Here is a 13620-nt window from a genome sequence, read left to right on the forward strand (position 1 = left end):
TATTGTGACGCCAAGTAGGACGCCTTTGGAGAGCGGAGCGCTTCCAGGCGCGAGGCGTCATCAAGACGTCAGCAGCCAAGTAAGCGAGAGACTCAGCCAGGACGCTTGGCGAACGAAGCGTCATTCAAGCGGGAAGCGTCTTCTAATTATCAAGAGAAAGCCTGAGCTTGTGGCGCCTTCCAAGGCTATTAAAGCGGGAAAGAGGAAAGATTATCATTCCTTAGCACTCTCCTATTAGGAGTTTGTCTCCTCCAGAAGAGGAACGTACGGAAAGGGGAGCGGAGACTCATGTAGATCCGAGTTGGAAGAAAACTCGGATGATGAATATCAGGAAGAGAAGGACTGTCGAACTATAAGGTTTTGACTGCCTTGCTTCTTGAGGAGTATGGAGACGAGTTGACTCCTGAAAAAAACCGCTCGCTCCTCTTCTCGCGCTCTCTCTTTTCGAGTGCTAAGACGAAGAAGCCTTCGTCTTTTCTCAAAATGAAGCCCACCATTTCGATGAAGAGGGCCTTACAATCCTTAGACTCATGGATGAAGTCTAAGAAAGACTTAGTGAGAACAGTCTTCTGCATGCCTCCGCACATTAGCTGGTAAAAGAGGCATTTGGTATCAGACGGGAGAGAATATGGGTATTGCTCTCCCTTCTACATCGGAAGCAGATTTTTCGATTTCCGATTAGTGACGCTTCACGTCGACAAGGTCTCAATTCGGCACGAATTACGTGGGGAATTTCTGAACTGGACCATCTCCTCAAGGGACTCTTTCATGTATTGGAAGTTTTCAACTCTTAGATTGGTCCCTTGGGGTGATGTCCCCAAGAAAGCCCATGATTCGGAAGGAATCGAACCTGAAGCCCTATTATGCATATTGTCCTTGTATAGACAAAGCGGTACAGGATGGCTCTTTTGAAATCTCCTCATTATTTGGAGCAGGTCTTCTAAAGAAGAGGACTGTATATGGGGCCTTCTTAACCAAGGCAGTCTCACACGCTCAGAGGGCAGCTCTACTGTATTTGCCTCTTTCTGACTTTTTGTTCCCTTCTCAGTTAGTGAAGGCATTGCTCATTCGTTAACTGAGAAGGCGACTCAGGATCTTCTGACGCAGTCAGCAAGAAGAAGAAGCCTGCTGCTGCATCTGACAAAGAAAGGACCTAGTAAAATCAGTTCAGCCCTTTCGAGGTGGTCCGACCTCCAGACCTCCCGCAAGAAGGAAGGCTCCGGAGAGAAGAGGTAGGTCTGCTCCTTTCGTCCCTTTAAAAAGGGAAAATGAAGCTTCTCTCCTCCAAGCGCCAGTAGGTGCCAGGCTCCTGGGATTTGTGGAGGCCTGGTCACTGATAAACGCAGACAGCGTTCTTCATTGGCTATCATAAGGAAGGATATCGTATCCCTTTCCTGAACACTCCTCCCCTAACGTCAATACCAAGGAACTATCAGCCAAGTACAAGGATCCTGTGCTGAGGGATACTCTTGCGATCGATGGTGGAACAAATGTGGGACAAGAGAGCGATAGAACTAGTACTGGGATCAAAAAACTCCCCCCCCGGGTTTTACAATCGCCTTTTTCTGGTTGCGAAAGCCTCGGGAGGCTGGAGACCAGTACTGGACGGCTCTCTGAACAAATTTTTGTTCAGAAGGAGAAGTTCTTCTCCATGGAGACTTCTGCTTCAGTCCTAGCGTCATTACGACAAGGAGATTGGATGGTGTCTCTAGATCTCCAGGACGCCTACTTTCACGTCCCGATCCACCCTTCATCGAAGAAGTACCTCCGTTTCATGACGGGGGGAAGGATCTTTCAGTTCAGAGCCTTGTGTTTCGGCCTGTCCACAGCTCCTCAGGTCTTCACAAGCCTGATGAAGAATGTGGCGAGGTTTCTTCACTCAAGAGTAAATATCTCTCTGTATCTGGACGACTGCTCATCAGGGGCCAGATCAGAGAGACAGTGCTTGGAGGACCTAAAGTTAACTCTAGATTTGATCAAAGCGTTGGGATTGCTCGTGAACCTCGAGAAGTCTCAGCTGACCACCCCCAGACAGGACCTAGTCTATCTGGGATTCGGATGGATTCTCGGGGTTTTCGAGTATTTCCTTCGCAAGAGAGAATCGCAAAAGGTTTGCGGATAGTCTCTCTCTTCTTAGGGAAAGAACATACGTCGGCGAGGGAATGGTTGATGCCTTCTAGGGACCCTTTCCTCGCTCGAACAGTCTTCCCTCTAGGAAGACTGCATTACGTCCGCTTCAATTCTTCCTCAAGAAGTCTTGGAGCTAAAACACCGGACAACTTTCGGACGTATTTTTTCCCCATTCCAGTGGAGATAAAATCGCACCTGGAATGGTGGTTGCCCCCTCTGGAAGAGAACAAAGGGATCTCTCTAAAAACACAGAACCCAGACCTAGTGTTTGTACTCCAACGCGTCGGAGAAAGGTTGGGGAGCGACATTAGGCTCAGAAGAGGTGTCAGGCACCTGGGAACCAGCACAGGTGACTTGGCACATAAACTGCAAAAGAGCTCTTCGCCGTGCATCTGGCTTTGAAGAGTCTAGAACCTCTGGTGTCAAACAAAGTAGTGCAAGTAAACGTGGACAACACCACCGCACTTGCCTACATTCGGAAACAGGGAGGGACTCACTCCTCGTTCCTTTACGAACTGCGAGAGACCTATTGCTTTGGACGTCTCACAGGAACATCTCCCTCTGACAAGGTTCGTACAGGGAGTAAAGAATGTGAGGGCGGACAGACTCAGCAGGAGGAACCAGGTCCTTCATACAGAGTGGACCCTACACGAGGAAGTGTGTCTAGATCTCTGGTCGCTGTGGGGGACTCCTCATGTGGATCTCTCGCAACATTCATTTCCAAAAGGCTGCCAGTCTTTTTGCTCGTCGTGGAAGATCCAAGAGCACTTATGGTAGACGCCTTCCTGCTAAATTGGTCTCGAGTAGACGTATATGCTTTTCCCCCATTCAAAATCCTGGGATTAGTAATGAAAAAGTTTGTGGCGTCAAAGGAGAACCGAGGATGAACTTAATAGCCCCCTTTTGGCCGGCCCAGGATTGGTTCACGGAGGTGGTAGAGTGGATCGTAGACTTTTCCAAGATCCCTACCAAAAAGGACGGATCTTCTCAGACAACCACACTTCAAGAGGTACCATCAAAACCTCCCCGCTCTCGCTCTGACTGCCTTTCGACTATCGAAAGACTTGTCGAGCGAGAGGCTTTTCTCGCGAAGTGGCAAGCGCGATCGCGAGAGCACGCAGAACCTCCACTACGAAGTATACCAATCGAAGTGGGAGGTTTTTAGAAGGTGGTGTAGATCCAAGAAGTTGTCCTCCTCCACTACCTCTATAGCGGAAATTGCTGATTTCCTGCTATTCCTGAGAGAAAAGAAAAATCTATCTAGCCGTATCCACAATAAAGGGATACAGAAGTATGCTCTCGGCTGTTTATGTATTCAGGAATAGAGGATTAGATCTGGCAGATAATAAAGATCTCCACGATCTCATAAGTCATTTGAGACTTCAAAGTCGAAGGAACCAGTACCTCCGAACTGGAACTAGACGTAGTCCTCAAGTTTCTTTCATCTGAAAGATTCGAACCTCCTCATCTGGCATCGTTTAGAGACATCACCAGAAAATGCCTATTCCTATTATATTTAGCTACGGCAAAGAGAATTAGTGAATTACATGCTCTGCAGGATAAAGTAGGATTCAAGGGAGACTCAGCTATTTGCTCGTTTAAGACCCGTAGCTGTTTTTAGCTAAAAACGAGAATCCCACGAATCCCTGGCCTAAGTCTTCGAAGTCAAAGGCATGTCGAGTCTCGTAGGCAGAGAAGCAGAGAGGTCTCTATGCCCTGTTAGAGCTCTGAAGTTCTACCTTCAGAGAAAGCATCAGATGGGAGGCTCTAGACAAGGTCTTTGGTGCGCGGTAAACAAACCCCACAAGACTGATGTCCAAGAATGCGCTGGCATTCTTTGTGAGAAACGTCATTACAGACGCTCATAAGGTCGTCCTGACGAACAGTTACAACTGTTGAGAGTAAAAGCTCATGAAGTGAGCTGTAGCGACGTCTCTCTCGTTTCATAAGAATATGTCGCTTAAAACATCATAGATACGACATTTTGGAGATGCAACTCAGTATTTGCATCTCATTACTTGAAAGACGTTCGTGGTTGTGACATATGAGAAGTGTTTTTCTCTAGGTCCTTTCGTATCGGCGGAATACGTATTCTGGGTACGGGAGCCGACACCAATCCTTAAATGTATATACTTTTTTCTTCTTTTTGGATATGGGTCTGGAGTCTCTTCGAACAATGGAGGACTTGGTTTAGCACGGGCGGCCGTCTATGGTTGTTCAGTAAGAGAATCGTTGTCATATCCAATTAAGATGAGTATAAATGGGGGTTTTTTTTTTTGAAAATTATGTATGTGTGCGTAGTGTTTTGAGTTACGGTTGTTGTGACGAGTTCGGGGATAACTCGGAACAATCCTTAGTTTTCTAACATATGGTTAGGATCAGGTTGGTCGGGATTGGTTGTGTGCTCCTTCATAAGGTGTATTGTCATATAAGTGATCAGCACCCATTGACAAAGTCCTTTTAGGCTCTGCCGAGTAGCGGATAAGACCCCATCGGCAGACCCACAAGAACTCTTGGCCATAGATCATATATCTCGCTAAAGTTTCTTGAGGTGATGCAGACTACTGTGGGCAAACACCCACGAAGTCTACCACCTATCAGGTAGGAACCAAGGTTTTACTTATACCTACAACATATGTTGTTTACCTGTCTATTCCATATAGTAGCTGTCTCTTACCCTCCACCGAAGGGTGCCAATCAGCTATGTATATATCTGACAGGTAAGTTGATTGTATGAAAATGATATTGTTATTATACAATAAGTTTCATACATACTTACCTGGCAGATAGATACAATTAAAGGCCCACCCAGCCTCCCCGCAGGAGACAGGTGGAAGAGAGAAAATATGATAGAAAACGGGGATGGTTCCTAGTCCTGCCGCCCACCCGGGCAGGCAGGTAGATCACCTGACCTACCTGTAGCGAGTGGGCGCGAAATTTGAATTCTGTCGGGGACGACGAGTCTTAGCTATGTATATATCTGCCAGTAAGTATGTATGAAACTTTATTGTATAATAACAATATCATTTCACATTATATCTGTAAATCCCTTTCTGATGTGATTAAATATTGTTCCTTGGTTAGTGGCAAGAAAGCTAGACGTGCAAATACCAGTAATTTTTTGTATGTAATATTGAATGCATATGCTTTTATTCTAAAACTTTTATCCTTGTTAGGTTACATCTGTGGTACCTGACAGCAAACTTAAGGAAGACTGTGTTGAGCCTGGTAAGTTCAGTTTTTAATTTTAGTCATTATAGATAAAATGCCTTTGTAAATATGTTGTGCTGAAATTTTTTTATCTTCCAGTGTCGTCATGTTTTCAGTTTTGATTGTATCTTACATGATGTTGATATTCAAACTCAATATAATTTGACTGGTTATTGCAGAGCCTCCAAACGCTGAACAGAAGAGCACTCGTAAGCGCAAGGGAACATTTGATGTTAATGAAAGTTCTGAAAATGATAGTTCCAATGGAAAGAAGAAAGGTGAGCATAGACGTACAGGGACGTACGAAGTTCATGAAGGTGACAAGTTAGAAGATGTTGCTCCTGCACCAAAGCGTCGTAGAACATCCACATTCGAGGTCAATTCAATCAGTGAATCCCAAGATGCAGATAAAAAGATTGCACCAAAGCGCCGTAAAACATCCACATTTGATGTCACCTCTACCAATGAATCCAATGACGCTATAAAAAATGCTGATGTTGACAAGGTAAGGGTTTTGTTTGATGTACATTAAATTTATGTCAGTTTTGTCTATTTTTAGCACAGGCAGCATTTAAGATTGCTTGATTTAATATTATGTGACTAAATTAGTGTGTTAGGTACTGCAGTGCATATTTACATGAATTCTTATTTTGTTGGTGTGAAAACTTTTTAAACATTTAGAAATAGGGTTTTATGTGTTCTTTGTTCTGAAAAAGGTTAAGAGAATTGTGTGATTTACCTTAAAGTCATGCTCCCCTACCAGCCAAAATACAGAAGAAGCTTTTGCTGTTCAATATTTTTGTTACTTGAAATTTTCTGCTTCATATGTCTGTGGAGCTTCTAGTCTAGAGACCCATAGGATAATACCCCCCATGGTATGTACTGAGCAACTGACTGTAAGATACACTAAGGTTTTTTGCAGCATCTCAGGCCCCTGCAGCATTATTTTCTGCTTTTAACTTTTCATTCATTCCTTTGGTCTTTTCCCATTAACTTATCATTTCAGACTTCACCTTACTCAAAGCAAATCCCTTGGGCTAGTTGTATGAGTCAGATGTGTTACACAGAAGTATAGTATTATAGGATTTAATAGGTGTGAACAGTGCTTTACAGAAGATACAGAAGGGGAGGAGAGGAAGAAGTAAAGAAAGATGGAAATTGAAAGGAATGGGTAGGGCAGTGGACATCAAAGTGAGATTAACAAAAAGATGTACAAGACTAAATAAGTACTGCTTGAAATATAATGAGGACAATGATTAAAAACTAAAGCAAAATAATTTGGCCTTGTAGTCATTTGAAAAGTCATGCAATTAGCAGCAGCATTGAAACAGGCATAGATATGCTTTGTTTGAACACAAATCCATCTGTTTACTTGAGCCTATCTGTGTGGTCAGTACTTCAAAGAGACACCCCAAACAATGAAGCCCACTTATCCTCTAGCCAAACAGCATATGTCATTGTAACTCCCAGTTTTACAGGATTATTGTTCATAAATGATTTTTCCATCTATTTTGCTTTTATTCTTTAGCCCTTAATGCTTATTTCTCTTCTATCCCTCTAGGGCATTTTTCCTTTTGAAAATTATTGATAATTTTCCTTTCAATGGTGCTTGTGTCCATGTTGATGATTTTTTAAGTATGATTGATCATTTGAACCAATGTGATTTATTATTTACCATAGCTACTTAGTTTGTAGATTGTTTTACCTGTTTTGGTTAGATAGTCTTACAATTACAAGTCAAGATTCTCCTTTGAATTTTTAGAGTTTTGTATCACATTGTTCATGTTTCTTTTCCTTACCTTGGCTTGACAGTAGTGTTGAGTTAGCAAAGTAGATTTGTTCCGACACGGCATACAAACCTTCGGTCCTTTTACAATAGGAAGGTACTAGCGGCAGCTGGATAGGTCGTAAGCTTTCGAACGGGGAAGGGGTTCGGTAGTTTAACTGCTTGTCCGACAGGCGCGCGCGCGCGACTGGGAGGTAAACAAATCACTTTTGCTTTCGGCCTCACAGCGAGTGGACGTGTGTTTTCGACGCTCTCTGCCCGCTTCTCGTCGTTTGCTTTCCCTTGAGTATATGGTTGTGTTTGTGTTGAATAATCATTGTAAGTACAATCATTTCCTCTCTTTTTCATCAATTGTGATTAATCTGATCAATTATGGAGTCTCCACGCCCGCTACCCTCCGGAGAGATTGTGCCCGTTGGTACCGAAGGGCGTAAATGCGTAAGTTCCGTTCCTTTCCAGAAATTGATCCCCATATTTTGTAGCGCTCGGTTGTCGGGGCCGACGAATGTACCCGAGCCAAGAGCCCTGTGAAGTTTGTATGTCTTGGTCGGAGGCGCAGTGGGGCTTGTACGAAGGTAGGAAGAAGCGAAGGCCTGCAAAGGAGTCCTCGAAAGCTCTCCCGCGCTCCTTTGGTTACGGACACTTCGTCTTCTTTCCTCCGCCGCCCGCTCAGCTCCCACGTTTGGCGCCTTCCCCTTCGTGGGGGGGTTTCTAGGTCCTTCTCCTCACCCGATCTGTCGAGTGTGGAGGAGGGCTCGAGATACCCCGACGTTGAGTTGTATTCTGGGTTCCTCTATCCGTTCGTCTACATCGCACGGACGGGTAGAGGATCCTGCTAATCACCCGACCTTTGCTTCCCCAGGTGCTGTTGCCGCGAAGGACGACCTCGGACAGGTGTGGGCATCGTTGGGTCTGCAGGGCGTGCCGAGTGTCCAGGGGCTGCTCTACCATCTCGCTGGCTCTGTGGCGGTCACGCATGCTACGGTGACGACCACTACCACGACCTGTCAACTACATCGGTGCAGGGGCCAATCGCCGTACCACGGGGGAGTGTGATGCCGCCGCCTGGGTTTGCCGTGCTGCCTCGACCGGACTTCGTGTGCCCGAAGAGCTCGCCCCTGGACCTCCCAACCAGTACCTAGGATGTCTGTGCCGCTGGTCCGTCCACCTGGTCTGCCTGTACAGCCTGCCGTACCTGCCGTACCTCCCCAGCCGCTGTTTACGGACGTGATGTTGCCTGACCACTGCTGCCGTTCCTGTATCTGTTCCTGCCGTCTCCACTGCTGTTCCTGTGGATGCCTGCACCTGCTGACGTTGTTCCTGTTCATGGCGCCGCTGCTCCCGATGCCGATCTGTTCGGACAGGTGCGTCCGGGGCCCCGTGTTGCGTTCGGCAACAGCAGCCCCGGCTCCGCCCTGGATGACAGATCTGACATCGGTCCTGAGAAGCTGACGAAGAAGAAGAGGAAGAGGAGGAAGGTGTCGTCGTCGTCTTCATACGTCTTCTTCGTCGTCGTCTTCGTCTGCCGCCTCTTCCCCTTCATCTTCTAAGGCTCCACAGCCTAAGAAGAAGAAGGTCGCCTCCTCCCCCCCTAAGAAGTCTCCTTCGGAGCTTCTAAGGGCCCGTCTCGCTCCGATGAGACGAGGGTTCTTCCGCTGGTCACCCTGCTCCTTCGGGGCAGGACCCGTCTCTTCTTCCGCAAGGAAGAAGACTACGGGGACCAGAGGGGTGCCGGCTAACAACCCGGCACTTTTCCTCGCCTGCTGTTAGTGGTTCGACCACAGCAGCAGGATCCGTCTCGGCCTCTCGTTCGCGAGAGGTACCGAGTGTATGGTCGCCTACCAGCGACCGTGCAGCTAGGAACCAGACCTCTGAGCCAGCTCAGCGTCAGGTTCACGGCACGGAGCGGAAGACTGGTGACAGCCGCTCACGCGACTATCACCAGACCAGCTTCTCGCTCTCGCGGCGATCAGCTGGCTACCCGGGCTGACGTGACGGTCCACGACCGGGCCACGGGCTGAGGCTGGGAAGAGGTCCCCCCGTTCGCCGGCACAGCCACGGCTGGTACCAGCGGACGTGACGCGCCGTGAGGATACGCACGTCTCACCGTGACAGTGGAGCTCGCCGGTCGCCTGACCGTCAACTCTCACAGAGAGCGATCGGGTACGGCAACCAGCACCAGCTCTTCTGACACACGACCGACCGCTGTCCTCAGTCCAGCCGTTCTCCACAGCGAAACGGCTCGACCAGGCCTGCAGCATGCGATCGCCACCGCGGGTTGACGATCGCTGCAGTCCCTCCAAGCCCACTGGTTCGCAGCGAGCGAGGAGGGAGTGTAGGTCTGCCTCTCCCATACCTTCAACCTCCTCGGTTACACCGGGAGGAGCGAGGTATTGAGGAGTGATCGTGAGGGGTGGGCGGCCCCCTCCCCTCAGGATCCCACCACGACGTCCTACGTACCAGGCACGGTTCTCGACCGGCCAGGTCGTAGCAGAAGTGGCTGGAGGAGACGCGAGAGGGTCCCGGTTCGCTGTTTCCCTTCCCCCCCCTCGAGGGGGGAGGGTCCTCGGGAGCTGCTCCTGTTCGAGGGACTGGATGGTCCTACTCCACAAGGATGCAGTCACTCCTAAGATTCAGAGGAACTTTGCCGAGGTAATTGCGCTGATTCGTCAGCACAACGACCTCGGGGAAGGATCGCCGCTCCCACCATCCGAGCCCCACGTCCCGGCTCGAGCGTTCTGGGGCCCGAAGAGGGAACCCAGACCGACGGTGGGTTTGCCGCGTTCTGAGCTTGCCGACTCAGTGCTCGGATCCAGGTAGAATCTCTTGTCTCCGGGCAAGACGGTTCTCTCAAGTCTGGCAGGTCGAGCAAGCTGCTTCCACCTCCTCTGCTGCGACAGCGGCGTTTTTACGTGCCATCTGAGGACCCGATGCCGCCCAAACAGGTGAACCCGGATTAGCCAGGCTAACGCGGGTGTGTCTCTGCAGCAGCTCCTGTCCGAGAACCTATGGTTCTCGCAGCAAGAGGCACTCGGCCTGGAATCCACTGCCATGGCAGCTTTCCAGGCCGTCTCCTGGATAGATCTGTGGTCCTCACAGTATCTAAGGTCGCAGCCAACTCCGGGGGAATTTCTCCCCCGAAGATGACTCGACCTTTAGGAGACTTTGCCAGTCTGGGGGAAGAGCCATCTCCTTCCTTGCCCACCAGACGGTAAACCTGTGGGCCAACCTGGTTCTCCGACGTAGGACGCTGTCCTTACTCGAGTTTCCAGGGCGGCTGGGCGTGAAGCGGCATTGGACTCCGCAACGGACCTTTACGGAGTTCCACGTCTCTCTTCCCGGAGAGATGGTGGACGCTGCGGTGGACAGACGGCGCACTGATGACAGTGACCGTCTGGTTCACCAGGCAGTTTTGAAGGCTTCTGGCAGCCTCGAACTGCGGCCAAGCCAAAGAGCTCGGCTAGCGCTTCACGGTGGCTAAGACGGTAGTTGCGTCGAAGCCCCGTGGAAAGACTCTGTCTTCTTCGACTTCTGCAAAGGGAGCCGTAACCAGCCCTCCTCCCAGCCCTCCTTCTCCCGAGGAGGCTCTGGGAAGAAGTCGAAGAAAGGGGGGAAACGCTAGGGACGGCGTTCCCCCTCACCTGCTGCCGGAAGTGGGGGGTGCCTGGCCAGCCATTGGGCAACTTTGCAGCGCTACGGCGCCGAGACTGGATTGTAGATGTCCTTCGGGAGGGATATCTATTTACCCTTCGAATCTCGGCCACCCCTCACCTCCAACCCGGTCCAACAGCAGTCGTACGTTCCAGGGTCATCGAAGGACTGTAGCATTGAGACAGGAGATCAAGACCATGCTGAGAAGGAGAGCTGTAGAAATCGTCACGGATCAGTCACCGGGCTTTTACAGTCGACTCTTCCTGGTGGAAAAGTCTACGGGAGGCTGGCGCCCGGTGATAGATCTCTCTCCCCTGAATTGGTTGTTCGCCAGACCCGGTTCACGATGGAGACGGCACGTTCCGTGCTCGACTCCCATCAGGGAGAACGATTTCATGCTTTCAGTGGACTTGAGGATGCGTATTTCCAAATACCATTCATCAGTCCTCCAGAAAGTACCTCCGCTTCATCCTCGACGGGACGGTGTACCAATTCAGGGCACTTTGTTTCGGTCTCTCAACCGCCCCACAGGTGTTCACGCGAGTGTTCACTCTGGTGTCTGCTTGGGCCCATTCGCACGGGATACGTCTGATGAGGTATCTCGACGATTGGTTAGTCCTGGCGAGCTCCCGCTCGCAGTTGCTACAGGACAGGGATCGACTACTCGAGTTTCTGTCGCGATCTGGGGATCGTTGTGAACTTCGAGAAGTCCGATCTCGAGCCCAAGCAGAGGATGAAGTACCTGGGTATGCTGATCGACACGGTAGCAGGGCGAGTCTTCCCCGCAGATTCGTGGATCAGTAGATTCAGGGAGGCAGCCAACCAGTTCCTGTCTCGGCAGGAACAGGTAGCTCAGCGATGGCAAGTCGTGATCGGACACCTGTCGTCACTCGAGAAGTTAGTCCCTCACGGGGCTCTTCACCTGCGGTCTCTCCAGTGGAGACTGAAGGAGAGTTGGTCACAGGCGACGGATCCCCCAAGCTTTCCAGTGTCACCTGACACCGGAGGGTGAGGCAGGACCTAGCCTGGTGGCTGGACGACAGGAACCTCTTAAGAGGAGTGCCTCTGCGCACCCTCCCCCCCCGGATATGCAGCTGTTTCTCAGACGCATCGACTGAGGGATGGGGCGCACACCTGGAGGAGTTGCTGACTTCAGGAGTGTGGGACGAGAACGACAAGCACCTTCACATCAATGTACTGGAACTCAAGGCAGCGTTTCTCGCTCTCCAAGAGTTCCAGGACCGCTTGATGGGACACTCAGTGGTGTTGATGTGCGACAACACCACGGTAGTGGCCTACGTCAACAAACAGGGGGGCCTAGTGTCTCTCCCGTTGTACCAGTTGACTCGGCAGGTGCACGAGTGGGCCGAGCACACTCAATAGAGCTGTCGGCACGCTACATTCCAGGGAAGAGAAATGTAGTAGCAGACACGCTCAGCCGTCGGGATCAGGTGGGATAGGGAGACCGAGTGGTCTCTACACCAAGGACGTGGCGGAAAGGCTCTTCGACCTGTGGGGGCGACCAGTCGTGGATCTGTTCGCCACCCGGCACAACAGAAAGCTTCAGGTTTTCTTCTCAGCCGTGCCGGACCCATGGGCAGCTGCAGAGGACGCTCTTCAGCACCCGTGGACAACCTCTTCGCCTATGCCTTTCCCCCGTTCAGCCTGATTCGCAAGGTGATCAGTCGAGCACTGGTCACCCCCGAATCTCAGGATGATCCTGGTGGCTCCCAAATGGCCACAGGCCATTTGGTATCCGGACCTGCTGGCTCTTCTCGCAGGAGAACCGAGAGAGATTCCCCTTGGCACAACCTTCTCGCCCAGCCACACGTCGAGAGGTTAACCACCAAAGCAGTCGCCAGTCCCTACGATTCACGGCTGGCCTGTTATCCACCATCTCTTGCGAACGAGAGGCTTTTCTCGTAGCGCAGCAACAGAGATGGCTGGAAATGTCCGTCAGTCCTCTGCAGCTGTGTACCAGGGGAAGTGGGCCGTCTTCTGTGGTGGTGTCGTAGATGGGGTCTATCTCCTCTCAGAGCCACTCTTCAGCAGGTAGCGGATTTCCTCATGTTTCTTCGCCGAGAGAAGCTCCTCTCAGTCCCCACAGTCAAAGGATACAGAGCCGCCCTGGCTCTCGTCCTGAAACTGAGGGATTGGACATCTCGAACTCGTTCGAGATCTCCTTGCTTATGAGGAGCTTCGAAAGGTCTTGCCCACCCAGGAACTCAGGCCCCCTGCGTCCTTAGGAGTTTGACTGAAGACCCTTCGAGCCACTCCGAGAGTCGTCAGACAGGGATCTGACCCTCAAGACCCTATTCTTGCTGGCCCTGGCATCGGCGAAGAGAGTAGGGGAACTTCATGGTCTTTCCTATGATGTACGACACTCCAGGGGATGGGATCTGTGACGCTCGATTTCGTCCCGAACTTCGTTGCGAAGACTCAGAAACCGTCGGTCCCTGACGACAGGTTTTCGAGTCTTTCACGATTCCCTCCCTAATGGACTTCACCGATAATGATGCGGATGAGATGCTGCTTTGTCCTGTGAGGGCGCTACGGCGCTATCTGAAGAAAACTCGACACCTCAGGCCTGAGTGTCGACGACCTCTTCGTTAGCACCGGGGTAACCAAGAAAGAAGTATCCAAGAACACTCTTTCATTCTGGCTGTGTGGTCATCAGGAGGGTGTATGAGGCTGATGGTAGTGACGACATCCGTACGTCCCGTCCGAGAGCTCACGAAGTCAGAAGTATTGGCCCCTCGTTGGCGTTTCGTAAGAACTTCTCCGTGGCGCAGGTCCTGAAGGCAGGTGTCTGGTCTAACCAGACTACCTTCACCTCCTTCTCC

The 13620-nt window shown here is 50.5% G+C and overlaps 1 protein-coding gene across 1 annotated transcript in view; it reads left to right on the forward strand.

Moving 5' to 3' along the window:
- Positions 1-13620, forward strand: part of LOC135202186 (nucleolar protein dao-5-like) — a 145273-nt gene that overhangs the window by 22639 nt on the left and 109014 nt on the right. The window contains exons 4-5 of the mRNA XM_064231441.1: positions 5307-5358; positions 5520-5845. Of these exons, the coding sequence (XP_064087511.1) occupies positions 5307-5358; positions 5520-5845 (378 nt within the window). The remainder of the gene's footprint in view (positions 1-5306; positions 5359-5519; positions 5846-13620) is intronic.

Source organism: Macrobrachium nipponense, chromosome 30 (genome assembly GCF_015104395.2).
Source record: "Macrobrachium nipponense isolate FS-2020 chromosome 30, ASM1510439v2, whole genome shotgun sequence".
Lineage (NCBI taxonomy): Eukaryota > Metazoa > Arthropoda > Malacostraca > Decapoda > Palaemonidae > Macrobrachium > Macrobrachium nipponense.